We start from the raw sequence: 23,800 nt of genomic DNA, 5'->3' as shown, positions 1-23,800 counted from the left end.
TCCATGTCCCCGTGTCCCCACATTCCTCTGTCCCCATATCCCGTGTCCCTCTGTCCCTCTGTCCGTCTGTCCCTCTGTCCCTCTGTCCCCATGTCCCCATTTGGGGTCACCCCCCCCCCCCCCATCCACCACGTTTTGGGGCCGAATCCCGGGATTTTCCTGCTGGGATTTGGGGTGAAAATGTCGGGTTTTGGGGTTTTCCTTGTTCTCCTCACAGATCCCAACCCCCAAAATCCGGGATCTCCATCCCTGCCCAGGCCCGGACGGGGAAAAGAGATTAAAAAAAAAAACCCTGGGCCAAAAAAACCCGGGAAATCACCCCAAAAAAAAAAGCGCAGAATTCCCTCCGGGATTTGGGGACAACAAAGGTGACAGAGCCCTGGGATGGCAGCAGAACATTCCAGATCCTCCCTGCCCAGGGAATTCCCGGCGGGAGCAGGACCCGAGGGAGGCTCCGGGATCGGGGAGAGGGAAAATCACCAAAAGAAAAGAGAAAATAAATAAAAATTTGGGTGGAAAAGCGGGAACCGCCTGTTTTTTCCCACACGGTCCCGTTTTCCAGTCCCCACCCGGATCCTCCCTGGCAGGAAAACTCCAGGGAGAGAGGTCAGGAAAAGAGGGAAAAAAAAGCTGGAAAAACTGGGAAAAAGCTGGGAAAAAATGCTGGGGAAAAGCTGGAAAAAAGCGGAAAAAATCTGGAAAGAAACTGGGAAAAAGATGGGAAAAAAGCTGGGAAAAAGCTGGGAAAAAAAGCGGAAAAAAGCTGGAAAAAAGCTGGAAAGAAACTGGGAAAAAGCTGGGAAAAAATATGGAAAAAAGCTGGAATAAAAGCTGAAAAAAAAAGCTGGGAAAAGTTGGGAAAAAAGCTGGAAAAAAGCGGAAAAAAGCTGGGAAAAAACAAAAAAAAAAAGCTGGAAAAAAAGCGGAAAAAAAGCTGGAAAGAAACTGGGAAAAAAGCTGAAAAAAAGCTGGAATAAAAGCTGAAAAAAAAGCAGGGAAAATCTGGGAAAAAGCAGAAAAAAGCGGAAAAAAGCTGGGAAAAAACCCAAAAAAAGCTGGGAAAAAGCGGAAAAAAGCTGGAAAAAAGCTGGGAAAATCCCCCCCCCCCCAAAAAAAATGTTTGAAAAGGGAATTTTGGGGGAAAAAAACCCCGAGCGGGATAAATCCAAGAGGGGGAAGGGAGAGATCCCGGGTTGGGATCGGGATTGAGGGGAAAGGGACGGGCCCTGAGGCGCAGCTGTTCCAGATGTTGGGAATTCCCGGAATTCTCCCAAATTCCAGAGCTTTCCACGCTGCCCTGGGGGTGAACCCCTGGAAAAATGGGGGGAAAAGGGATAAAATGAGGTTTTTTTGTCCCAAAATCCGTGCGGGAAGGGGCGGATCCCGGAGCCGGAGGTGTCGAGCGGGGGCGGCGGTGCCGATGACACAAAAATTCCCATTTCCGACTTTTTCCGCCCCAAATCCGGCGGCTCCGAGCGGAGCTCGGCTCACGGACAGGGGAAGGGGGAGGAGGAAAAGGCGGAGAGATCCCGAGGGAGGGAAAAAAGGAGGAATCTGGGGGGAAAAAGGAGGAATTTGGTAATATAATTTGGGGGAAAAAGGAGGAATTTGGGGGGAAAAAGGAGGAATTTTGGGGGAAAAAGAGGAAGAATTTTGGGGGGGAAAAAGGAGGAATTTGGGGGGAAAAAGGAGGAATTTGGGGGAGGAATTTGGGGAGAAAAGAGGAGGAATTCTGGGGAAAAGAGGAAGAATTTGAGAGAAAAGAGGAGGAATTTGGGGGAAAAGGAGGAATTTGGGGGAGGAATTTGGGGAGAAGGAGGAGGAATTTGGGGAAAAAAGGAAGAATTTGGGAGGAAAAAAGGAGAAATTTGGGGGAAAAGAGGAGGAATTTGGGGGAGGAATTTGGTGAAAAAAAGGAATTTGGGGGAAAGGAGGAGGAATTTATGAGAAAAGAGGAGAATTTTATGAGAAAGAGGAGGAATTTGGGGGAAAGGAGGAATTTGGGGGGAAAAAGGAGGAATTTGGGGGAGGAATTTGGGGGAAAAGAGGAAGAATTTGGGGAGAAGGAGGAGGAATTTGGGGAAAAAGGAGGAATTTGGGGGGGAAAGAGGAGGAATTTTGGGGAAAAGAGGAGGAATTTTGGGAGAAAGGAGGAGGAATTTGGGGGAAAAAATGAGGAATTTGGGAGAAAGGAGGAGGAATTTTGAGAGAAAAGAGGAGGATCTGGGGAAAAAAGGAGGAATTTTGGGAAAGGAGGAGGAATTTGGGGGAGGAATTTGGGGAGAAGGAGGAATTTGGGGGAAAGAGGAGAATTTGGGGGAAAAGAGGAGGAATTTGGGGAGAAGGAGGAGGAATTTGGGGGAAAAGAGAAGGAATTTGGGGGAGGAATTTGGGGGGAAAAGAGAGGAATTTTGGGAGGAATTTGGGGAAAAGAGGAGGAATTTGGGGACAAGAGAGGAATTTGGAGGGAAAGAGGAGGAATTTGGGGGAAAGAGAAGGAATTTGGGGGAAAAGAGGAGGAATTTGGGAAGGGGGAGTGGGGGTTTCTCCTCTCCCGGGGGGGGTCCCGGGGGTCCCGGGGACGCTCTGTGACAATTTTTGGGAAGGATTCCCAGGGTGAGGGGGGTGGGGACCCCCCCGGTTGTCCCAGGGTGGGGTCCCCCCCTTGTCCCCTCCCCCCAGGGCGGGGTCCCCTGTCCCAGTGCCCCGGGGGGGGGAGGGGTTTGCGCAAGAGGCCCCAAAATAACCCCCCCACCCCCCCCCGGAGCCCAAAATTCCTCCTGGGAGCGGCGGAACGGGGGGAAAGGGAATGGGGGGTGGGGACAGCGAGGGGTGACAGGGGGGTGACAGGGGGGACACCGGGGGGACAGCGGGGGGTGACAGGGGGGACACCGGGGGAACACCGAGGGGACAGCGGGGGGTGACAGAGGGGTGACAGGGGGGTGACAGAGGGGACAGCGGGGGGACAGCGGGGGGTGACAGAGGCGGGACAGCGGGGGGACATCGAGGAACAGCGGGGGGTGACAGGGGGGACCACCGGGGGGTGGGGGACAGGACAGAGGGGACACCAAGGGGACACCGGGGGGTGACAGGGGGGTGACACCGAGGGGTGACAGAACACCGGGGATAGCAGAGGTGACAGCGAGGGGACACCGGGGGTGACGGGGGACACCGGGGGGACACTGAGGGGACACCAAGGGGTGACGGGGGGGACACCGGGGGTGGGGACAGGACAGGGGGGACACCGGGGTGACACCGGGGGGTGGGACAGGACACCGGGGACGGCAGAGGGGACACCGGGGGGTGACAGGGGGGACATCGGGGGGAGTGACAGGGGCGACACCGGGGGTGGGGACAGGACAAGGGGGGACACCGGGGGGACACCGGGGGGTGACAGGACACCGGGGATGGCAGAGGTGACACAGAGGGGACACCGGAGGGACACCGGGGGGTGACAGGGGGGACATCGGGGGTGGGGACAGGACAGGGGGGGACACCGGGGGACACCGGGGGGTGACAGGACACCGGGATGGGCAGAGGTGACACCGAGGTGACACCGGCGGGTGACAGGGGGAGGTGACAGAACCAACCCAGCGAGGACCACAGCTCAGGTGGGGGGTCCCCGCCGTCCCCCCGACATGGGGGTGGCCCTGTCCCCCACCCCGAGTGTCGCCTGTCGCCCCCCCAGGGCTGAAGGGGACACCGCGAGGGCTCGTGGAGATTTTATTATTAAAACATCGAAAAGCCGGGGGGGCCCCCCCAGCTCCGAGCCCCCTCCCGGCCCCCGGGACCCCCCGGGACCCTCCCGATGTCACCGGCCGGGGCCGTGATGTCCCCAGGCGGGCGGTGGCTGTCCCCAGGCGGGCGGTGGCTGTCCCCAGGCGGGCGGTGGCTGTCCCCAGGGGGGCTGTGGCTGTCGCCGGCCGGGATTTCCTCGGTGACAGCCCCTCCGGGGGGGTGGCGGGGTCGGGGCTGGGGGCGACAGGGGGCGGGGTCAGTTCAGGTGCCCTGGTGGGGACACTTGGGGACACACAGACACACCTGGGGACACTCACACACACCTGGGGACACCTGGGGACACTCACAGACCTGAGTGTGGCACTTGGGGACACACAGACACACCTGAGTGTGACACCTGGGGACACACAGACACACCTGGGGACATTCACACACCCTGGGGACACTCATAGACCTGAGTGTGACATTTGGGGACACTCACACACACCTGGGGACAGCTGGGGACACTCACAGACCTGAGTGTGACATTTGGGGACACTCACAGACCTGGGGACACTTGGGGACACTCACACACACCTGAGTGTGACACTGGGGACACTCACACTACACCTGGGGACACTGGGGACACTGACACACACCTGGGGACACTCACACACACCTGGGGACACCTGGGGACACTGACACACACCAGGGACACTCACACACCCCGAGTGTGACACCTGGGGACACTCACACACACCTGGGGACACTCACACACACCTGGGGACACTCACACACACTTGGGGGACACTGACACAGCCCCGAGTGCCACCCGGCGGTGCCACCCTGTCCCTACCTGTGGCAGGGGACGGGCAGGTCCCCCTTGGTGACCTGGAGGATGAACGGGGGGGCTCCTCCAGCTCCAGCTCGCTCAGCTCTGCACAGGGGACACGGTGGGGACACAGTGGGGACACGGTGGGGACACGGTGGGGACACGGGGGGACACGGTGGGGACACGACAGGGACGTGCCAGCCCCTGGGGACACCGGGGGGGGTCTGGGGACCCTCACCTGCGTCCCAGTCCTCCCGGCACGGGGGGGGCTGCCAGCTCGGGGGGGGCTGCCAGGCTGCTCGGGGGGCGTCCTCGGGGTCTGCGGGACAGAGAGGCGGTGGGGACACCTGGGAACACCTGGGGACACACCTGGGGACACCTGGGGACAGCTGGGGACACACCTGGGGACACCTGGGACACACCTGGGGACACCTGGGACACCTGGGGACAGCCAGGGACACCTGGGGACACACCTGGGGACACCGGGGACACCTGGGGACAGCAGGGACACCTGGGGACCACACCTGGGGACACCTGGGGACACCTGGGGACAGCCAGGGACACCCTGGGGACACACCTGGGGACACCTGGGGACACACCTGGGGACCCTGGGGACACCTGGGGACACACCTGGGGACACTTGGGGACACCTGGGAACACACCTGGGGACACCTGGGGACACACCTGGGGACACCTGGGGACACACCTGGGGACAGCCAGGGACACCTGGGGACACCTGGGGACACACCTGGGGACAGCTGGGGACAGCCAGGGGACACCTGGGGACACCTGGGGACACACCTGGGGACACACCTGGGGACAGCCGGGGACACCTGGGGACACACCTGGGGACAGCTGGGGACAGCCAGGGACACCTGGGGACACACCTGGGGACACCTGGGAACACCTGGGGACAGCCGGGGACACCTGGGGACACACCTGGGGACACCTGGGGACACACCTGGGGACAGCCAGGGACACCTGGGGACACCTGGGGACAGCTGGGGACACACCTGGGGATACACCTGGGGACACCTGGGGACTGCCAGGGACACCTGGGGACACCTGTCCAGAACCCAGTCTAGAGCCCAATCTAGAACCAATCTAGAACCAATCTAGAACCCGATCTAGAACCAATCTAGAACAGTCTATAACCCGATCTAGAACCTTCTAGAACCAATCTAGAACCCAGTCTAGAACCCGATCTAGAACCTTCTAGAACCAATCTAGAACCCAGTCTAGAACCTTCTAGAACCCAGTCTAGAGCCCAGTCTGGAACACACCGGGAACACACCTGGGGACACCCCTGGAGACACCTGGGGACATCTGGGGACCCCTGGGACACTTTTGGGAACACTTTTGGGGACACCTTTGGGGACACTTTGGGGGACCCCTGGGGACACTTTGGGGACACCTTTGTGGGAACCCTGGGGACACTTTGGGGGACACTTTGGGGACCCCTGGGGACACTTTTGGGGACCCCTGGGGACCCCTGGGGACACTTTTGGGAACACTTTTGGGGACACTTTGGGACCCCTGGGGACACTTTTGGGAACAGTTTTGTGGGGGACCCCTTTGGGGACACTTTTGGGGACCCCTGGGGACCCCTGGGGACACTTTGGGGACCCCTGGGGACACTTTTGTGGCCAGCCCGGTACCTGGGGGCAGCTCGAGCGGCAAGTTTGTCGGGGCAGGAGGTGACGTGGCTGCGCAGGTGCGCGCGGGGGACGCGGTGGCGCGCGTTGAAGGGACACGTGGCCAAGGTGCGCGACACCTGCGGGTTGTTCTGGGGGGGGGGAGCCCAAATCTGACCCCACAGACCCCAAACTGCGGACCCCAAACTGCTGCGGACCCCAAAACCCGCCCGGACCCCAAAACCCGCCCAGACCCCTCACAGACCCCACAGACCCGACCCCAAAACCACCAGGACCCCAAAACCGCCCGGGACCCTCACAGACCCCACAGGCCCCGACCCCAAACTGCGGACCCCAAAACCCGCCCGGACCAAAACCCGCCCCGACCCCAAAACCTGCCCGGACCCCTCACAGACCCCACAGACCCCGACCCCAAAACCCGCCCCGACCCCAAAACCTGCCCGGACCCCTCACAGACCCCACAGACCCCCGGGCAGGTCCCGCCCGTTCCCGGTGTCCCATTCCCGGTGTCCCCCCCCCGCACCCGTGTCCCCTCCCCATTCCCGGTGTCGCCTCCCGTGTCCCGGCGTCCCATCCCCGATGTCCCCCCGTGTCCCGGTGTCCCCCCCACATCCCGATGTCCCCCCCGGTCCCAGTGTCCCCCCTGTCCCGGTGTCCCATTCCCGTTGTCCTCCCGCGTGTCCCGTGTCCCCCCCGTGTCCCGGTGTCCCGTTCCCGGTGTCCCATTCCGTGTCGCCTCCCGTTCCCGGTGTCCCATTCCGGTGTCCCCCCGTGTCCCGGTGTCCCCCCCACATCCCGATGTCCCCCCCGGTCCAGTGTCCCCCCCTGTCCCGGTGTCCCCCCCTCATCCAGGTGTCCCCCCCCGTGTCCCGCTGTCCCCCCCTGTCCCGTGTCCCCCCCCGTGTCCTGGTGTTCCCCCCTGTCCCGGTGTCCCCCTGCCCCCGTGTCCCGGTGTCCCCCCCTGTCCCGGTGTCCCATTCCCGTGTCCCCCCCGTGTCCCGCTGTCCCCACCCCGTGTCCCGCTGTCCCCCCCCCGTGTCCCGGGTCCCATTCCCGTGTCCCCCCCTGTCCCGTGTCCCCCTCTGTCCCGGTGTCCCCCCCCGTGTCCCGCTGTCCCCCCGTGTCCCGGTGTCCCTGTCCCGTTGTCCCCCGTGTCCCGCTGTCCCCCCGTGTCCCGGTGTCCCCCCCCTGTCCCGGTGTCCCCCATGTCCCGGTGTCCCATTCCCGGTGCTTCCCACTCCCCCCCCCTGTCCCGTTGTCCCCCCCGTGTCCGGTGTCCCATTCCGGTGTCCCCCCGTCCCGGTGTCCCGCGCACCTGCTTGCACCGCACCAGGTGATAGGGCAGGCGGGACACGCGCACCTGTGGCTCCGGTCGTACGGGCACTGCACGAGCGCGTCGGGCTCCATGGACCGGTACCGGGGGGTTCGGATCGGTACAGGCCGGGCTCGGGCCGGTACCGCCGGTTCGGATCGGTACCGCGGGGTTCGGGCCGGGACCGCTTCTGTCCCACCGGCCGCGGTTCGGTCTCAGCGGTCCCGGTTCTGTCTCACCCAGTCCTGGTTCGGTCCCGGTTCGGTCCCAGTCGTCCCGGTTCGGTCCCGGCCCGGTCCAGCGGTGCGGTTCGGTCACGATTCGGTCCCGGTTCGGTCCCAGCGGTCCCGGTTCGGTCCCGACCCGGTCCCAGCGGTCCCGGTTTGCTCCCAGCGGTGCCGTTTCGGTCCCGGTTCGCTCCCAGCGGTGCCGGTTCGGTCCGGTTCGGTCCCAGCGGTGCCGGTTAGGTCCCAGCGGTGCCGGTTCGGTCGCAGCGGTCCCGGTTCGGTGCCAGCGGTGCCGGTTCGGTCCAGCGGTGCCGGTTTCGCTCCCAGCCCGGTCCCAACGGTCCCGACCCGGTCCCAGCGTCCCGGTTCGGTGCCAGCGGTGCCGGTTCGGTGCCGGTTCGGTGCCGGTTCTGCCCCTCGCCGCTGTCGCCGTTACCGCAACAACGGCGCTGCTTCCGGTCCTCCGGGCCGCTGGGGGCGCCGCTGCGCCGTCGTCATGGCAACGGCGAGGCGGGAAAATTTGGGCTGAGTAGGCCCAGATTGGGTTAAATTAACCCAGATTTGGGTAAATAAACCCAGATTTGGGTAAATTAACCCAGATTTGGGGTTATGTGGGTCCGGTTTGGGGTTAAACGGGCCCAGATTGGGTTAAATTAACCCAGATTTGGGTAAATTAACCCAGATTTGGGTAAATAAACCCAGATTGGGCTTAAACAGGCCCAGATTGGGTTAAATTAACCCAGATTTGGTTATATGGACCTGGTTTGGGGTTAAACGGGCCCAGATTGGGGTAAATTAACCCAGATTTGGGTAAAATAAACCCAGATTGGGGTAAATAAACCCCAGATTTGGGTAATGTGGCCCAGCTTGGGGTTAAACGGCCCCAGTTGTGAATAAATCATCCCTGACTGGGATAAACGGAACCAAAACGAGGAGAAAATGAGAATAATCTGAGTGACACCGACCTGAATTGGTTCTGTAATAAATTATTTGTAAATAAAAATTCGTAAAGGTATAATAAGATGTATATGTGTTAAAATAATAAAAAAAAATCCAAAGATGTACATAAACCCTTTTCCAAGCCTGGCCAGGAGTTTTTCTCCAAAGGCAACGGATTTCAGCCAACACCAGATAAGGAACATTAACTCGGAAAATAGACAGGATGGGAGCCATCAAAGAAAACAAAAGAACTGGCTCGGAGGAGGAACCCAACTCCAACGTCCCTGCAGATCTCGGTTGGGGAATAATCAAAGTTGACAAAGACGAGCCTCAGAAAAAAATATCCATCGCTAAACCTGAAAGCTTCACCTGTCAGAGCAGTGTTGGAGATGCAATCACTGGAAACAAAAGGAAAGACTCTTCTGAGATTTCCATCGGCACCAATCCCGGATAGCATCACTGCTGCCTTGATAACATAAAATTAAAATACATACAGAGCCTCTTGTAATAAATTATGTGTAAATAAAAATTCGTAAAGGTATAATAAGATGTATATATGTTGAAATAAATAAAAATCCAAAGATGTACATAAACCCTTTTTTCCAAGCCTGGCTGGGAGTTTTTGTTTCTCCCAAAAGCAAAGGATTGCAGCCAACACCCAGATAACGAACATTAACATAACACCACTTCTGCCTTGATAACTCAAATTAAAATACATACAGAGCCTCTTGTAATAAATTATGTGTAAATAAAATTGGTAAAGTTATAAATAAGATGTATATATATTGAAATAATGAAAATCCAAAGATGTACATAAACCCTTTTTCCAAACCTGGCCGGGAGTTCTTCTCCGAAGGCAAAGGATTGCAGCCAACACCCAGATAACGAACACATATTAATTAAAATTATTAAAACACATACAGAGTCTCTTTACATATGAGGAGACTCTGTCCGGACACTGGTCAGGTCTATTTTTCCAAGCCAGGAAATCCATTCACCGAGCAATCAAGAACACTTGGTGAATGGAGCCTGCTTGGAATTTTACCCTGAGGACTTAAAAATCCTATAAAACCCCAAACCTGAGAGCGCTCAGTGTGGATTTGGGAACCCTACACCTCGGGTGTAGGTCCTGTCCACCCAGCGCTGCGCTGATCATTTTTATTGTGGTTTTTTCCTCTCGTTGTTGTTCTTTATTGTTTATTAATAAATTTCTCTTTTTCATTTTATCCCAAAATTGCCTTTGCATTTATAACAGGTTAAATTAACCCAGATTTGGGTTATATGGGCCTGGTTTGGACTGAATAGGCCCAGATTGGGGTAAATTAACCCAGATTTGGGTAAATAAACCCAGATTGGGCTAAACGGGCACAGATTTGGGTAAATAAACCCAGATTTGGGTTATATGGACCTGGTTTGGGGTTAAACGGGCCCAGATTGGGTTAAATTAACCCAGGTTTGGGTAAATAAACCCAGATTTGGGTTATATGGGCCCAGTTTGGGGTTAAACGGCCCCAGTTGTGAATAAATCATCCCTGACTGGGGATAAACGGAACCAAAATGAGGAGAAAATGAGAATAAATCTGAGTGACACCGACCTGAATTGGTTCTGATGAGTCCAGGCAGGGCTATAGGGGCTGGACACCCCTATAGGGACCCTGACACCCCCATAGGGACACTGACAGCTCTATAGGGGTCCTGACACCTCTATAGGGCCCTGACACTTCTATAGGGACCCTGAGACCCCCATAGGGACCCTGAGACCTCTATAGGACCCTGACACTTCTATAGGGGTCCTGACACCCCTATAGGGACCCTGACACCTCTATAGGGACCCTGACACTTCTGTAGGGACCCTGACAGCTCTATAGGGACCCTGACACTTCTATAGGGGCCCTGACACTTCTATAGGGACCCTGACACTTCTATAGGGGCCCTGACACCCCTATAGGGACCTGACACCTCTATAGGGACCCTGACACTTCTATAGGGACCCTGACACCCCTATAGGGACCTGACACTTCTATAGGGACCCTGACACCCCCATAGGGACCCTCACACCCCTATAGGGCCCTGAGACCTCTATAGGGCCCTGACACTTCTATAGGGCCCTGACACCCCTATAGGGCCCTGACACCTCTATAGGGACCCTGACACCTCTATAGGGACCCTGACACCTCTATAGGGCCCTGACACCCCTATAGGGCCCTGACACCTCTATAGGGACCCTGACACCTCTATAGGGCCCTGACACCCCTATAGGGACCCTGACACCTCTATAGGGACCCTGACACCTCTATAGGGCCCTGACACCCCTATAGGGCCCTGACACCCCTATAGGGACCCTGAGACCTCTATAGGGCCCTGACACCTTTATAGGGACCCTGACACCCCTATAGGGCCCTGACACCTCTATAGGGGCTGGACACCCCTATAGGGACCCTGACACCTCTATAGGGACCCTGCCACCTCTATAGGGCCCTGACGGCTCTATAGGGACACTGACACCTCTATAGGGGTCCTGACACCTCTATAGGGACCCTGACACCCCTATAGGGACCCTGACACCTCTATAGGGGTCCTGACACCTCTATAGGGACCCTGACACCCCTATAGGGACCCTGACACCTCTATAGGGGTCCTGACACCTCTATAGGGACCCTCACACTTCTATAGGGCCCTGACACCCCTATAGGGACCCTGACACCCCTATAGGGACCCTGAGACCCCCATAGGGACCCTGAGACCTCTATAGGACCCTGACACTTCTATAGGGGTCCTGACACCCCTATAGGGACCCTGACACCTCTATAGGGACCCTGACACTTCTGTAGGGACCCTGACAGCTCTATAGGGACCCTGACACTTCTATAGGGGCCCTGACACTTCTATAGGGACCCTGACACTTCTATAGGGGCCCTGACACCCCTATAGGGACCTGACACCTCTATAGGGACCCTGACACTTCTATAGGGACCCTGACACCCCTATAGGGACCTGACACTTCTATAGGGACCCTGACACCCCCATAGGGACCCTCACACCCCTATAGGGCCCTGAGACCTCTATAGGGCCCTGACACTTCTATAGGGCCCTGACACCCCTATAGGGCCCTGACACCTCTATAGGGACCCTGACACCTCTATAGGGACCCTGACACCTCTATAGGGCCCTGACACCCCTATAGGGCCCTGACACCTCTATAGGGACCCTGACACCTCTATAGGGCCCTGACACCCCTATAGGGACCCTGACACCTCTATAGGGACCCTGACACCTCTATAGGGCCCTGACACCCCTATAGGGCCCTGACACCCCTATAGGGACCCTGAGACCTCTATAGGGCCCTGACACCTTTATAGGGACCCTGACACCCCTATAGGGCCCTGACACCTCTATAGGGGCTGGACACCCCTATAGGGACCCTGACACCTCTATAGGGACCCTGACACCTCTATAGGGACCCTGCCACCTCTATAGGGCCCTGACGGCTCTATAGGGACACTGACACCTCTATAGGGGTCCTGACACCTCTATAGGGACCCTGACACCCCTATAGGGACCCTGACACCTCTATAGGGGTCCTGACACCTCTATAGGGACCCTGACACCCCTATAGGGACCCTGACACCTCTATAGGGGTCCTGACACCTCTATAGGGACCCTCACACTTCTATAGGGCCCTGACACCCCTATAGGGACCCTGACACCCCTATAGGGACCCTGACACCTCTATAGGGCCCTGACACCTTTATAGGGACCCTGACACCCCTATAGGGCCCTGACACCTCTATAGGGGCTGGACACCCCTATAGGGACCCTGACACCTCTATAGGGACCCTGCCACCTCTATAGGGCCCTGACGGCTCTATAGGGACACTGACACCTCTATAGGGGTCCTGACACCTCTATAGGGACCCTGACACCCCTATAGGGACCCTGACACCTCTATAGGGGTCCTGACACCTCTATAGGGACCCTCACACTTCTATAGGGCCCTGACACCCCTATAGGGACCCTGACACCCCTATAGGGACCCTGACACCCCTATAGGGACCCTGAGACCTCTATAGGGACCCTGACACCTCTATAGGGACCCTGACACCTCTATAGGGCCCTGACACCTCTATAGGGGTCCTGACACCCCTATAGGGACCCTGACAGCTCTATAGGGGTCCTGACACCTCTATAGGGACCCTGACACCCCTATAAGGCCCTGACACCTCTATAGGGTCCTGACACCCCTATAGGGAACCTGACACCTCTATAGGGCCCTGACACCCCTATAGGGAACCTGACACCTCTATAGGGCCCTGACACCTCTATAGGGCCCTGACACCCCTATAGGGGCCCTGACACCTCTATAGGGACCTGACACCCCCATAGGGACCCTGACACCCCTATAGGGACCCTGACACCTCTATAGGGACCCTGAGACCCCTATAGGGCCCTGACACTCTCTATAGGGTCCTGACACCTCTATAGGGTCCTGACACCTCTATAGGGACCCTCACACCTCTATAGGGACACTGAGACCTCTATAGGGCCTGACACCCCTATAGGGACCCTGACAGCTCTATAGGGACCCTGACACCCCCATAGGGACCCTGACACCTCTATAGGGACCCTGACACCCCTATAGGGGTCCTGACACCTCTATAGGGACCCTGACACCTCTATAGGGACCCTGAGACCCCTATAGGGCCCTGACACCTCTATAGGGTCCTGACACCTCTATAGGGACCCTCACACCTCTATAGGGACACTGAGACCTCTATAGGGACCCTGACACCTCTATAGGGCCCTGACACCCCCATAGGGACCCTGACACCTCTATAGGGACCCTGACACTTCTATAGGGCCCTGACACCTTTATAGGGCCCTGACACCTCTATAGGGACCCTGAGACCTCTATAGGGGTCCTGACACCTCTATAGGGACCCTGACACCCCTATAGGGGTCCTGACACTTCTATAGGGCCCTGACACCCCTATAGGGACCCTGACACCTCTATAGGGCCCTGACACCTCTATAGGGCCCTGACACCTCTATAGGGCCCCGGGCTGGGGCTGGTGGTGGCATCTGCCCCCTCAGCTGTCCCCATGTCCAGTGTCCCCCTGTCCGGTGTCCCCCTGTCCAGTGTCCCCCTGTCCGGTGTCCCCATGTCTGGTGTCCCCCTGTCCGGTGTCCCCCTGTCCGCTGTCCCCATGTCCAGTGTCCCCCTGTCCGGTGTCCCCCTGTCCCCGCGGTGTCACCGGGCGCTGCCAGCGCCGTCACGTGGCCCCGGTGGCCCCAAAGCAGCCGAGCCCGGCCCAGGAAGGGAAGTTGAGGCTCCTGGGGACATTTTGGGGACATTTTGGGGACATTTCTGTGCCGGGGGGTGCCACCATGGCCCTGCCCTCGGTGTACGGGGACAAAGTGGCCGAGAAGCTGACGCTGCTCAACCAGCGGGGCCGGGGGGTCCTGGTGCGGCTCCACCACCTCAGGAAGGTGTGGGGAGGGTCCTGGGGGGACCCCCGGGGGTCCCCAACATCCCCCGGGCCCTGGGGACAGAGGGACAGGGGGGTTTGGGGGGGTCTGGGGGGATTTTGAGGGGATTTGGGGGGATCTTGGGGGGATCTGGGGAGGGGGAACGGCCCAGGAGGGGTTTTAGGGGGAATTTTGGGGGTTAGGATTGGGGTGGGGTGGGTTTTGGGGGGATTTTGGGGGGATTTTGGGAGGGGGAACAGCCCAGGAGGAGTTTTAGGGGCAGTTTTGGGGGTTAGGGTGGGTTTTGGGGGGATTTGGGGAGGGGGAAGGGCCCAGGAGGAGTTTTAGGGGCAGTTTTGAGGGTTAGGGTTGGGTTAGGGTTGGTTTTGGGAGGTTTGGGGGGATTTTGGGAGGGGGAACGGTCCAGGAGGAGTTTTAGGGACAGTTTTGGGGTTAGGGTTGGGTTAGGGTTGGTTTTGGGGGGTTTGGGGGGATTTGGGGAGTTTGAGGAGGGGGAACGGCCCAGGAGGAGTTTTAGGGGCAGTTTTAGGGACAGTTTTGGGGTTAGGGTTGGGTTAGGGTTGGTTTTGAGGGGATTTTGGGGGGATTTTGGGGGATTTGGGGAGGGGGAACAGCCCAGGAGGAGTTTTAGGGGCAGTTTTGGGGTTAGGGTTGGGTTAGGGTTGGTTTTGGGGGGGTCCAGCCCGGGAGGGGGGCTGAGGTGTGGGGGAGGATTTTGGGGTCATTTTTGGGGTCATTTCGGGGGGTTCTGAGCCCCGGGGGTCCCCCCAGACGTGCTCGGACCCCCACACGCGGCCGCCCTTCCTCGGGGACAAGGCCATGGAGGCCTCGGCCAAGTTCATCCAGAAGAAATTCCCGCAGCTGGACGTGCGGAGCAGCACCGTGAGACGCTGTCCCCGTGTCCCCATCTGTGTCCCCATGTCCCCGTGTCCCCATCTGTGTCCTCACCCCTGTGTCCCCACTGTCCCCTGTGTGCCCACCCGTGTCCCCACTGTCCCCGTGTCCCCATCTGTGTCCCCACTGTCCCCTGTGTGCCCACCCGTGTCCCCATCTGTGTCCCCACTGTCCCCGTGTCCCCACTGTCCCCATCCCTGTGTCCCCACTGTCCCCCATGTCCCCATCTGTGTCCCCATGTCCCCACCCCTGTGTCCCCACCCTACCCCTGTGTCCCCATCTGTGTCCCCACTGTCCCCATGTCCCCACCTGTGTCCCCACTGTCCCCTGTGTGCCCACCTGTGTCCCCACTGTCCCCGTGTCCCCACTGTCCCCATCCCTGTGTCCCCACTGTCCCCTGCATCCCCATCTGTGTTCCCATGTCCCCACCCCTGTCCTCACCCCTGTGTCCCCACTGTCCCCACCCCCGTGTCCCCACTGTCCCCGTGTCCCCATCTGTGTCCCCACTGTCCCCTGTGTCCCTCCCTTGTCCCCCTGTGTCCCCTGGTGTCCCCTGGTGTCACCCGGTGTCCCCCGGTGTCACCCACGCCGCTGTCACCGCTGTCCCCCCCGCAGCAGCACCTGGGCCCGGTGCACAGGGACAAAGGTGACATCTCTCGGGTGCTGGCCCCGTTCTACCACACCTTCCTGGACCTGCTGGAGTTCCGGGTGAGCTGGGGACAGAGGGGACATCCCCGGGGGGGTGGTGACACCGCGGTGACACGGCGGTGACACGCGGGTGTCCCCTGGCCACCAGGACCACGTCTACGAGCTGCTCAACACCATGGACGCCAGCCAGTGCTTCCTGGACATCGTGAGTGCCACCACCACCCCTCGGGGACATCCCCGGGGCCGTGTCCCCGTGTCCTCACCGCTGTCCCCTCCCTGCCAGCACCTCAACCACGAGCTCACCAGGGGTTACCTGGACCTGGTTGTCACCTACGTGTCCCTGGTGCTGCTGCTGGCGCGCACCGAGGAGCGGCGGCTGCTGCTGGGGCTCTACCACTGCGCGCACCAGATGTGCCACGGCGCCAGGTGCCACCTCCCTGTCCCCAAGGTGTCCCCAAGGTGTCCCCAGGCTGTCCCCGGGCTGTCCCCGGGCTGTCCCCTCCCCGTGTCCCCAGCACTGCGCCCCTTTTGTTGGAACTGGCTCTGGGGCTGTCCCCAGTGTGTCCCCAAGGTGTCCCCAGCATCGGAGCCAGCTCCAGGGCTGTCCCCAATGTGTCCCCAACACCAGAGCCAGCCCCGGAGGTGTCCCCAGTGTGTCCCCAACACCGGAGCCAGCCCTGGGCGTGTCCCCAACGTGTCCCCAATGCCGGGGCTGGCTCCAGGGCTGTCCCCAGCGTGTCCCCAACGCCGGGGCTGGCTCCGGGGCTGTCCCCAGCGTGTCCCCAACGCCGGGGCTGGCTCCAGGGCTGTCCCCAGTGTGTCCCCAACGCCGGGGCTGGCTCCAGGGCTGTCCCCAATGTGTCCCCAGCATCGGAGCCAGCTCCAGGGCTGTCCCCAATGTGTCCCCAACACCAGAGCCAGCCCTGGGCGTGTCCCCAACGTGTCCCCAATGCCGGGGCTGGCTCCAGGGCTGTCCCCAATGTGTCCCCAACACCAGAGCCAGCCCCGGAGGTGTCCCCAACGTGTCCCAAACACCAGAGCCAGCCCTGGGCGTGTCCCCAGCGTGTCCCAAACACCAGAGCCAGCCCCGGAGGTGTCCCCAGCGTGTCCCCAACACCGGAGCCAGCCCTGGGCGTGTCCCCACCGTGTCCCAAATGACGGAGCTGGCTCCGGGCTTGGCTCTGACGCGTTCCCAGTGCAGGGATCAGCCTCGGGTCTGTCCCCAGTGTGTCCCCAAATGTGTCCCCAACACTGGAGCCAGCTCCAGGGCTGTCCCCAACGTGTCCCCAACACTGGGATCGGCCTCGGGGCTGTCCCCAGTGTGTCCCCAAATGTGTCCCCAACACCGGGGCGTGTCCCCAACGTGTCCCCAACGCCGGGGCTGGCTCCAGGGCTGTCCCCAACGTGTCCCCAACGCCGGGGCTGGCTCCAGGGCTGTCCCCAACGTGTCCCCAACGCCGTGTCCCCGCAGCGAGCCCGGCTTTGCCCGCCTGGCGCAGATGGTGCTGGAGTACGAGCACCCCCTCAAGAAACTGCCCGAGGAGTTCGGGCCCCACACCAAGGTGGGTCAGGGGTCCCTGGTGACACCAGGGTGGGTCAGGGGTCCCTGGTGACACCAGGGTGGGTCGGGGGTCCCTGGTGACACCAGGGTGGGTCGGGGGTCCCTGGTGACACCAGGGTGGGTCAGGGGTCCCTGGTGACACCAGGGTGGGTCAGGGGTCCCTGGTGACACTGGGGTGGGTCAGGGGTCCCTGGTGACACCAGGGTGGGTCAGGGGTCCCTGGTGACACCGGGGTGGGTCAGGGGTCCCTGGTGACACCAGGGTGGGTCGGGGGTCCCTGGTGACACTGGGCCGGTGTCCCCACACCGATGTCCCCATGGCAGACCCTGAGCCAGGCGCTGCTGTCACTGCGGGTCCCGTTCGAGCGGCGCTGCCGGAACGCGGAGCTCTGGCGACAGGAGCAGCTCCTGAGCCTGCTGGGACCTGCTGGGGACATGCTGAGCCCTGCCACGAGTGACAGCGTGAGTGACATGGGGACATCAGTGTGGGGACATGGGGACATGCTGGGGACATGCTGAGCCCTGCCACGAGTGACAGCGTGAGTGACACGGGGACATCAGTGTGGGGACATGGGGACATGCTGGGGACATGGGGACCTGCTGGGGACATGGGGACATCGGTGTGGGGACATGGGGACCTGCTGGGGACATGCTGAGCCCTGCCACGAGTGACAGTGTGAGTGACACGGGGACATGGGGACATGGGGACATCAGTGTGGGGACATGGGGACATCAGTGTGGGGACATGGGGACCTGCTGGGGACATGGGGACCTGCTGGGGACATGCTGAGCCCTGCCACGAGTGACAGTGTGAGTGACACGGGGACATGGGGACATGCTGGGGACATGGGAACCTGCTGGGGAAATGCTGAGCCCTGCCACGAGTGACAGCGTGAGTGACACGGGGACATGGGGACATGGGGACATGAGTGTGGGGACATGGGGACCTGCTGGGGACATGCTGAGCCCGGCCATGAGTGACAGTGTGAGTGACATGGGGACATCGGTGTGGGGACATGGGGATATTGGGACACGGGGACACAGGGACACAGGGACGGTGTCCCACGGGCACTGGGGACATGGGGACATGGACACGCAGGCACTGGGGGGGTCAGGGGACAGTGACCTGCTGGGTGACACTGCTGTCCCCAGATGGCCTGTGAGTACCTGTCCCTGGAGGTGATGGAGCGCTGGATCATCCGTGAGTGCTGCCACCACCCCGGGGTCCCCAACTGCTCCTGGCCAGTGTCCCCAACCCCTCCTGGGCAGTGTCCCCAACTGCTCCTGGCAGTGTCCCCAACCCTCTCTGGACAGTGTCCCCAACCCCTCCTGGGCAGTGTCCCCAACCCCTCCTGGGCAGTGTCCCCAGGCCTCTCTGGGCAGTGTCCCCAACTGCTCCTGGCCAGTGTCCCCAACCCTTCCTGGCCAGTGTCCCCAACCCTTCCTGGCCAGTGTCCCCAACCCCTCCTGGGCAGTGTCCCCAACCCTCTCTGGACAGTGTCCCCAGGCCTCTCTGGGCAGTGTCCCCAACTCTGGGTCCCAGTTTTGGGGTCCCTGCTGTCCCCCCAGTGGGGTTCCTGGGCCATGTCCCAGTTTTGGGGTCCCAGTTTTGGGGTCCCAGTTTTGGGGTCCCATTTTGGGGTCCCTGACCGGCTCTGTCCCCCAGTGGGGTTCCTGAGCACTGTCCCAGTTTTGGGGTCCCAGTTTCGGGGTCCCTGACTGGCTCTGTCCCCCAGTGGAGTCCCTGGGCAGTGTCCCCATTTTGGGGTCCCAGTTTTGGGGTCCCAGTTTTGGGGTCCCAGTTTTGGGGTCCCTGACCGGCTCTGTCCCCCAGTGGGGTTCCTGAGCACTGTCCCAGTTTTGGGGTCCCTGACCGTGTCTGTTCCCCAGTGGGGTCCCTGGGCAGTGTCCCCATTTTGGGGTCCCAGTTTTGGGGTCCCAGTTTCGGGGTCCCAGTTTCGGGGTCCCAGTTTCGGGGTCCCTGACCGGCTCTGTCCCCCAGTGGGGCTCCTGAGCACTGTCCCAGTTTCGGGGTCCCATTTTGGGGTCCCTGACCGGCTCTGTCCCCCAGTGGGGTTCCTGAGCAGTGTCACAGTTTTGGGGTCCCAGTTTCGGGGTCCCTGACCGTGTCTGTCCCCCAGCGGGGTTCCTGGGCAGGGTCTCCATTTTGGGGTCCCAGTTTTGGGGTCCCAGTTTTGGGGTCCCTGACAGTGTCTGTCCCCCAGTGGGGTTCCTGGGCAGTGTCCCCATTTTGGGGTCCCATTTTGGGGTCCCTGACCGGCTCTGTCCCCCAGTGGGGTTCCTGGGCAGTGTCCCCATTTTGGGGTCCCAGTTTTGGGGTCCCAGTTTCGGGGTCCCTGACCGGCTCTGTCCCCCAGTGGGGTTCCTGGGCCATGTCCCAGTTTTGGGGTCCCAGTTTTGGGGTCCCATTTTGGGGTCCCTGACTGGCTCTGTCCCCCAGTGGGGTCCCTTGGCCATGTCCCCATTTTGGGGTCCCAGTTTTGGGGTCCCTGACCGGCTCTGTCCCCCAGTGGGGTTCCTGGTGTGCCCGGGGGCTCTGGCAGCCCCCCCGTGCCAGGAGCTGTGGCGCCAGGCCCTGCAGGGGACCCTCTTTGTCACCCTGGTGCGCGACGAGGCCATCGCGGTGCACAAAGTCACCGAGGAGCTGCTGGGGGGGCTCCGGGGGTGAGGAGGGGGACCCCGGGGGGGGCTGGGGGTGCCGGGGCGGCTGTTTGGGGGATTTTTGGGGGTGTCAGGGGGGCTGTTCAGGGGATTTTGGGGGTGCCGGGGGGGGTTTTGGGGATTTTGGGAATGTCGGGGGGTGCCGGGGGGGCTGTTTGGGGGATTTTTGGGGTGTCGGGGGGGCTGTTTGGGGGATTTTGGGGGTGTCAGGGGGAGTTCGGGGGGGTTCAGGGGATTTTGGGAATGTTGGGGGGTGTCGGGGGGGCTGTTTGGGGGATTTTTGGGGGTGTCGGGGGGTGCCGGGGGGGTTCAGGGGATTTTGGGAGTGTCAGGGGGGCAGTTCAGGGAATTTTGGGGGTGCCAGGGGGGGTCCGGGGAATTTAGGGAATGTCGGGGGGTGTTGTCAGGGGATTTTGGGAGTGCCGGGCGTGCCGGGGGGTTCGGGGGATTTTGGGGGTGCTGGGGGGATTGTTGAGGGGTTTTTGGGGGTGCCGGGAGGGGTTCAGGGGATTTTGGGGGTGCCGGGGGGATTTTTGAGGGGTTTTTGGGGGTGCCTGGGGGGCTGTTCGGGGTTTTTCGGGGGTCCCCGGCTCCGGGGGCTGTTCGGGGGATTTTGGGGGTCCCCGGCTCCGGGGGCTGTGCCCGGGGGGGCTCCGGGGGTCGCTCCAGGTGCCCCTCCCCAGGTTCGGGAAGCGCGTGGCCGATGTCAAGGAGTGCCGGGACCACGCGGTGGCTCACAGGTCTGGGGGGGCTCACAGGTCTGGGGGGGCTCGGGGGGGGGGGGTTGGGGGAGGTCCCGGGGGGTTTGGGAGCCCCCCAAAACCAGGGGGGGGCCCTGGGGGGGTCCCGGTTTCATCCTCGCCGTGCCACAACCGCTCCCCCCCCATTGTCACACGCGCTGTCCCCTGGGGGTGGCCGGGGGGGTCGCTTGGGTGGCCCTGACCCTGATCCCTCCCCTTGTCACCCATCCGGACCCTGGGGACCCCCGGGGACCCCCCCAAACCGCCCGCAACCCCCCCAAAATCCCCTCAACCCTCCCGCATCGAGTCACTGCCCGCGACCGCTGGAGCTCTGTCCCCTCCCCTTGTCCCCCCTTTGTCCCCTCTTGTCCCCCAGTTGTACCCCCGTGTCCTCCACGACTCCCCACGACCCCGGGGACCCCAGGGGAGCCCCCCAAAACCACCCCCGACCCCCCCAAAATCCCCTCAACCCTCCCGCATGCGGTCACTGCCCGCGACCGCTGGAGCTCTGTCCCCTCCCCTTGTCCCCGACTTGTCCCCACCTTGTCCCCCCTTTGTCCCCTCTTGTCCCCCAATTGTCCCCCCGTGTCCCCCACAACCCCCCACGACCGCGGGGACCCCCGGGGACCCTCGGGGACCCCCCCAAACCGCCCGCAACCCCCCCAAAATCCCCTCAACCCTCCCGCATCGAGTCACTGCCCGCGACTGCCGGGGTTCTGTCCCCTCCCCTTGTCCCCGACTTGTCCCCACCTTGTCCCTCCCTTGTCCCTCTCTTGTCCCCCAATTGTCCCCCCGTGTTCCGCACGACCCCCCACGACCGCGGGGACCCCCGGGGACCCTCGGGGACCCCCGGGGACCCCCCCAAAACCACCCCTGACCCCCCCAAAATCCCCTCAACCCTCCCGCATCGAGTCACTGCCCGCGACCGCTGGAGCTCTGTCCCCTCCCCTTGTCCCCCCTTTGTCCCCTCTTGTCCCCCAATTGTACCCCCGTGTCCTCCACGACTCCCCACGACCCCCACGACCCCGGGGACCCTCGGGGACCCCCCCAAACCGCCCGCAACCCCCCCAAAATCCCCTCAACCCTCCCGCATCGAGTCACTGCCCGCGACTGCCGGGGTTCTGTCCCCTCCCCTTGTCCCCGACTTGTCCCCACCTTGTCCCTCCCTTGTCCCTCTCTTGTCCCCCAATTGTCCCCCCGTGTTCCGCACGACCCCCCACGACCGCGGGGACCCCCGGGGACCCTCGGGGACCCCCGGGGACCCCCCCAAAACCACCCCTGACCCCCCCAAAATCCCCTCAACCCTCCCGCATCGAGTCACTGCCCGCGACCGCTGGAGCTCTGTCCCCTCCCCTTGTCCCCCCTTTGTCCCCTCTTGTCCCCCAATTGTACCCCCGTGTCCTCCACGACTCCCCACGACCCCCACGACCCCGGGGACCCTCGGGGACCCCCCCAAACCGCCCGCAACCCCCCCAAAATCCCCTCAACCCTCCCGCATCGAGTCACTGCCCGCGACTGCCGGGGTTCTGTCCCCTCCCCTTGTCCCCGACTTGTCCCCACCTTGTCCCTCCCTTGTCCCTCTCTTGTCCCCCAATTGTCCCCCCGTGTTCCGCACGACCCCCCACGACCGCGGGGACCCCCGGGGACCCTCGGGGACCCCCGGGGACCCCCCCAAAACCACCCCTGACCCCCCCAAAATCCCCTCAACCCTCCCGCATCGAGTCACTGCCCGCGACCGCTGGAGCTCTGTCCCCTCCCCTTGTCCCCCCTTTGTCCCCTCTTGTCCCCCAATTGTACCCCCGTGTCCTCCACGACTCCCCACGACCCCCACGACCCCGGGGACCCCCGGGGATCCCCCCAAACCTCCCGCAACCCCCCCAAAATCCCCTCAACCCTCCCGCATCGAGTCACTGCCCGCGACCGCTGGAGCTCTGTCCCCTCCCCTTGTCCCCCCTTTGTCCCCGCTTGTCCCCCAATTGTCCCCCCGTGTCCTCCACGACTCCCCACGACCCCCACGACCCCCGGGGACCCCAGGGGAGCCCCCCAAACCGCCCGCAACCCCCCCAAAATCCCCCTCAACCCTCCCGCATCGAGTCACTGCCCGCGACCACCGGGGTTCTGCCCCCTCCCCTTGTCCCCGACTTGTCCCCACCTTGTCCCTCCCTTGTCTCCCCTTTGTCCCCTCTTGTCCCCCAGTTGTCCTCCCCGTGTCCCCCACGACCCCCCACGACCGCGGGGACCCTCGGGGACCCTCGGGGACCCCCGGGGACCCCCCCAAACCGCCCGCGACCCCCCCAAAATCCCCTCAACCCTCCCGCATCGAGTCACTGCCCGCGACCACCGGGGTTCTTTCCCCTCCCCTTGTCCCCCCCCTTGTCCCCTTTGTCCCCCCCCTTGTCCCCCACGACCCCGGGGACCCCCGGGACCCCCCCAAACCTCCCCGACCCCCCCAGCCCGGCGCTGCACCGGGGCCGCCGCTCGTTCCTGCGCGGGGCCGTGCGGGAGCTCGTGGCGCTGCTGGAGGATCAGCCCGGGCTGCTCGGACCCAAGGTGAGCTCCGGAGAATTTGGGACATTTTGGGGGGGGTTGGGAGGATTTGGGGCGATTTGGGATATTTTGGGGGGGTTTGGGATATTCTGGGGGAAGTTGGGATATTCTGGGGGGAGGTTTTTGTGGGATTTGGGCGGTTTTGGAGGGAGATTTTGGGGGCGTTTGTGAGATTTTATTGGGATTTTGGGAGGTTTGGGGTAGGAGGGTGCGGGATTTGGGGTTCAGGGGGTGGATTTAGGGTTTGGGGTTCGGGATTTGGGGTTCGGGGGTTGATTCAGGGTTTGGAGTGCAGAGTTTGGGGTTCAGGGTTTGGGATTCAGGGTTTGGGGTGCAGAGTTTGGGGTTCGGGGGTGGATCGGGGTTTGGGGTTCGGGATTTGGGGTTCAGGGTTTGGGGTTCAGGGTTTGGGGTGCAAAGTTTGGGGTTCGGGGGTGGATTCAGGGTTTGGGGTGCAGAGTTTGGGGTTCAGGGTTTGGGATTCAGGGTTTGGGGTTCGGGGTTTGGGATTCAGGGTTTGGGGTGCGGGATTTGGGGTTCGGGGTTTGGGATTCAGGGTT

The 23,800-nt window shown here is 61.7% G+C and overlaps 2 protein-coding genes across 2 annotated transcripts in view; one reads left to right on the top strand and one right to left on the bottom strand.

Annotated features, from left to right (window-relative positions):
- Positions 1–1,487: 1,487 nt before the first annotated feature.
- On the bottom strand, positions 1,488–7,611 carry GTSF1 (gametocyte specific factor 1). The gene is given in 7 exon segments (XM_058861138.1): positions 1,488–1,554; positions 3,802–3,972; positions 4,574–4,654; positions 4,788–4,868; positions 6,208–6,335; positions 7,520–7,566; positions 7,569–7,611. Coding segments are annotated over 7 exon segments (618 nt in total).
- A 6,343-nt stretch (positions 7,612–13,954) lies between these two features.
- The window catches only part of NCKAP1L (NCK associated protein 1 like), a 36,694-nt gene continuing 26,848 nt past the window's right edge, over positions 13,955–23,800 (top strand). The window contains 11 exon segments of the mRNA XM_058861137.1: positions 13,955–14,169; positions 14,941–15,051; positions 15,679–15,771; positions 15,860–15,916; positions 15,995–16,137; positions 17,183–17,273; positions 17,596–17,733; positions 18,424–18,472; positions 19,803–19,956; positions 20,637–20,693; positions 23,147–23,243. Coding sequence (XP_058717120.1) covers positions 14,068–14,169; positions 14,941–15,051; positions 15,679–15,771; positions 15,860–15,916; positions 15,995–16,137; positions 17,183–17,273; positions 17,596–17,733; positions 18,424–18,472; positions 19,803–19,956; positions 20,637–20,693; positions 23,147–23,243 — 1,092 coding nt within the window. The 5' untranslated portion in view covers positions 13,955–14,067.

Source organism: Poecile atricapillus, chromosome 35 (assembly GCF_030490865.1).
Source record: "Poecile atricapillus isolate bPoeAtr1 chromosome 35, bPoeAtr1.hap1, whole genome shotgun sequence".
In the NCBI taxonomy this organism is placed as follows: Eukaryota; Metazoa; Chordata; class Aves; order Passeriformes; family Paridae; genus Poecile; species Poecile atricapillus.
The sequence above is the reverse complement of the archived record's forward strand: the minus strand, read 5'-3'. Positions and strand labels throughout refer to the sequence as shown.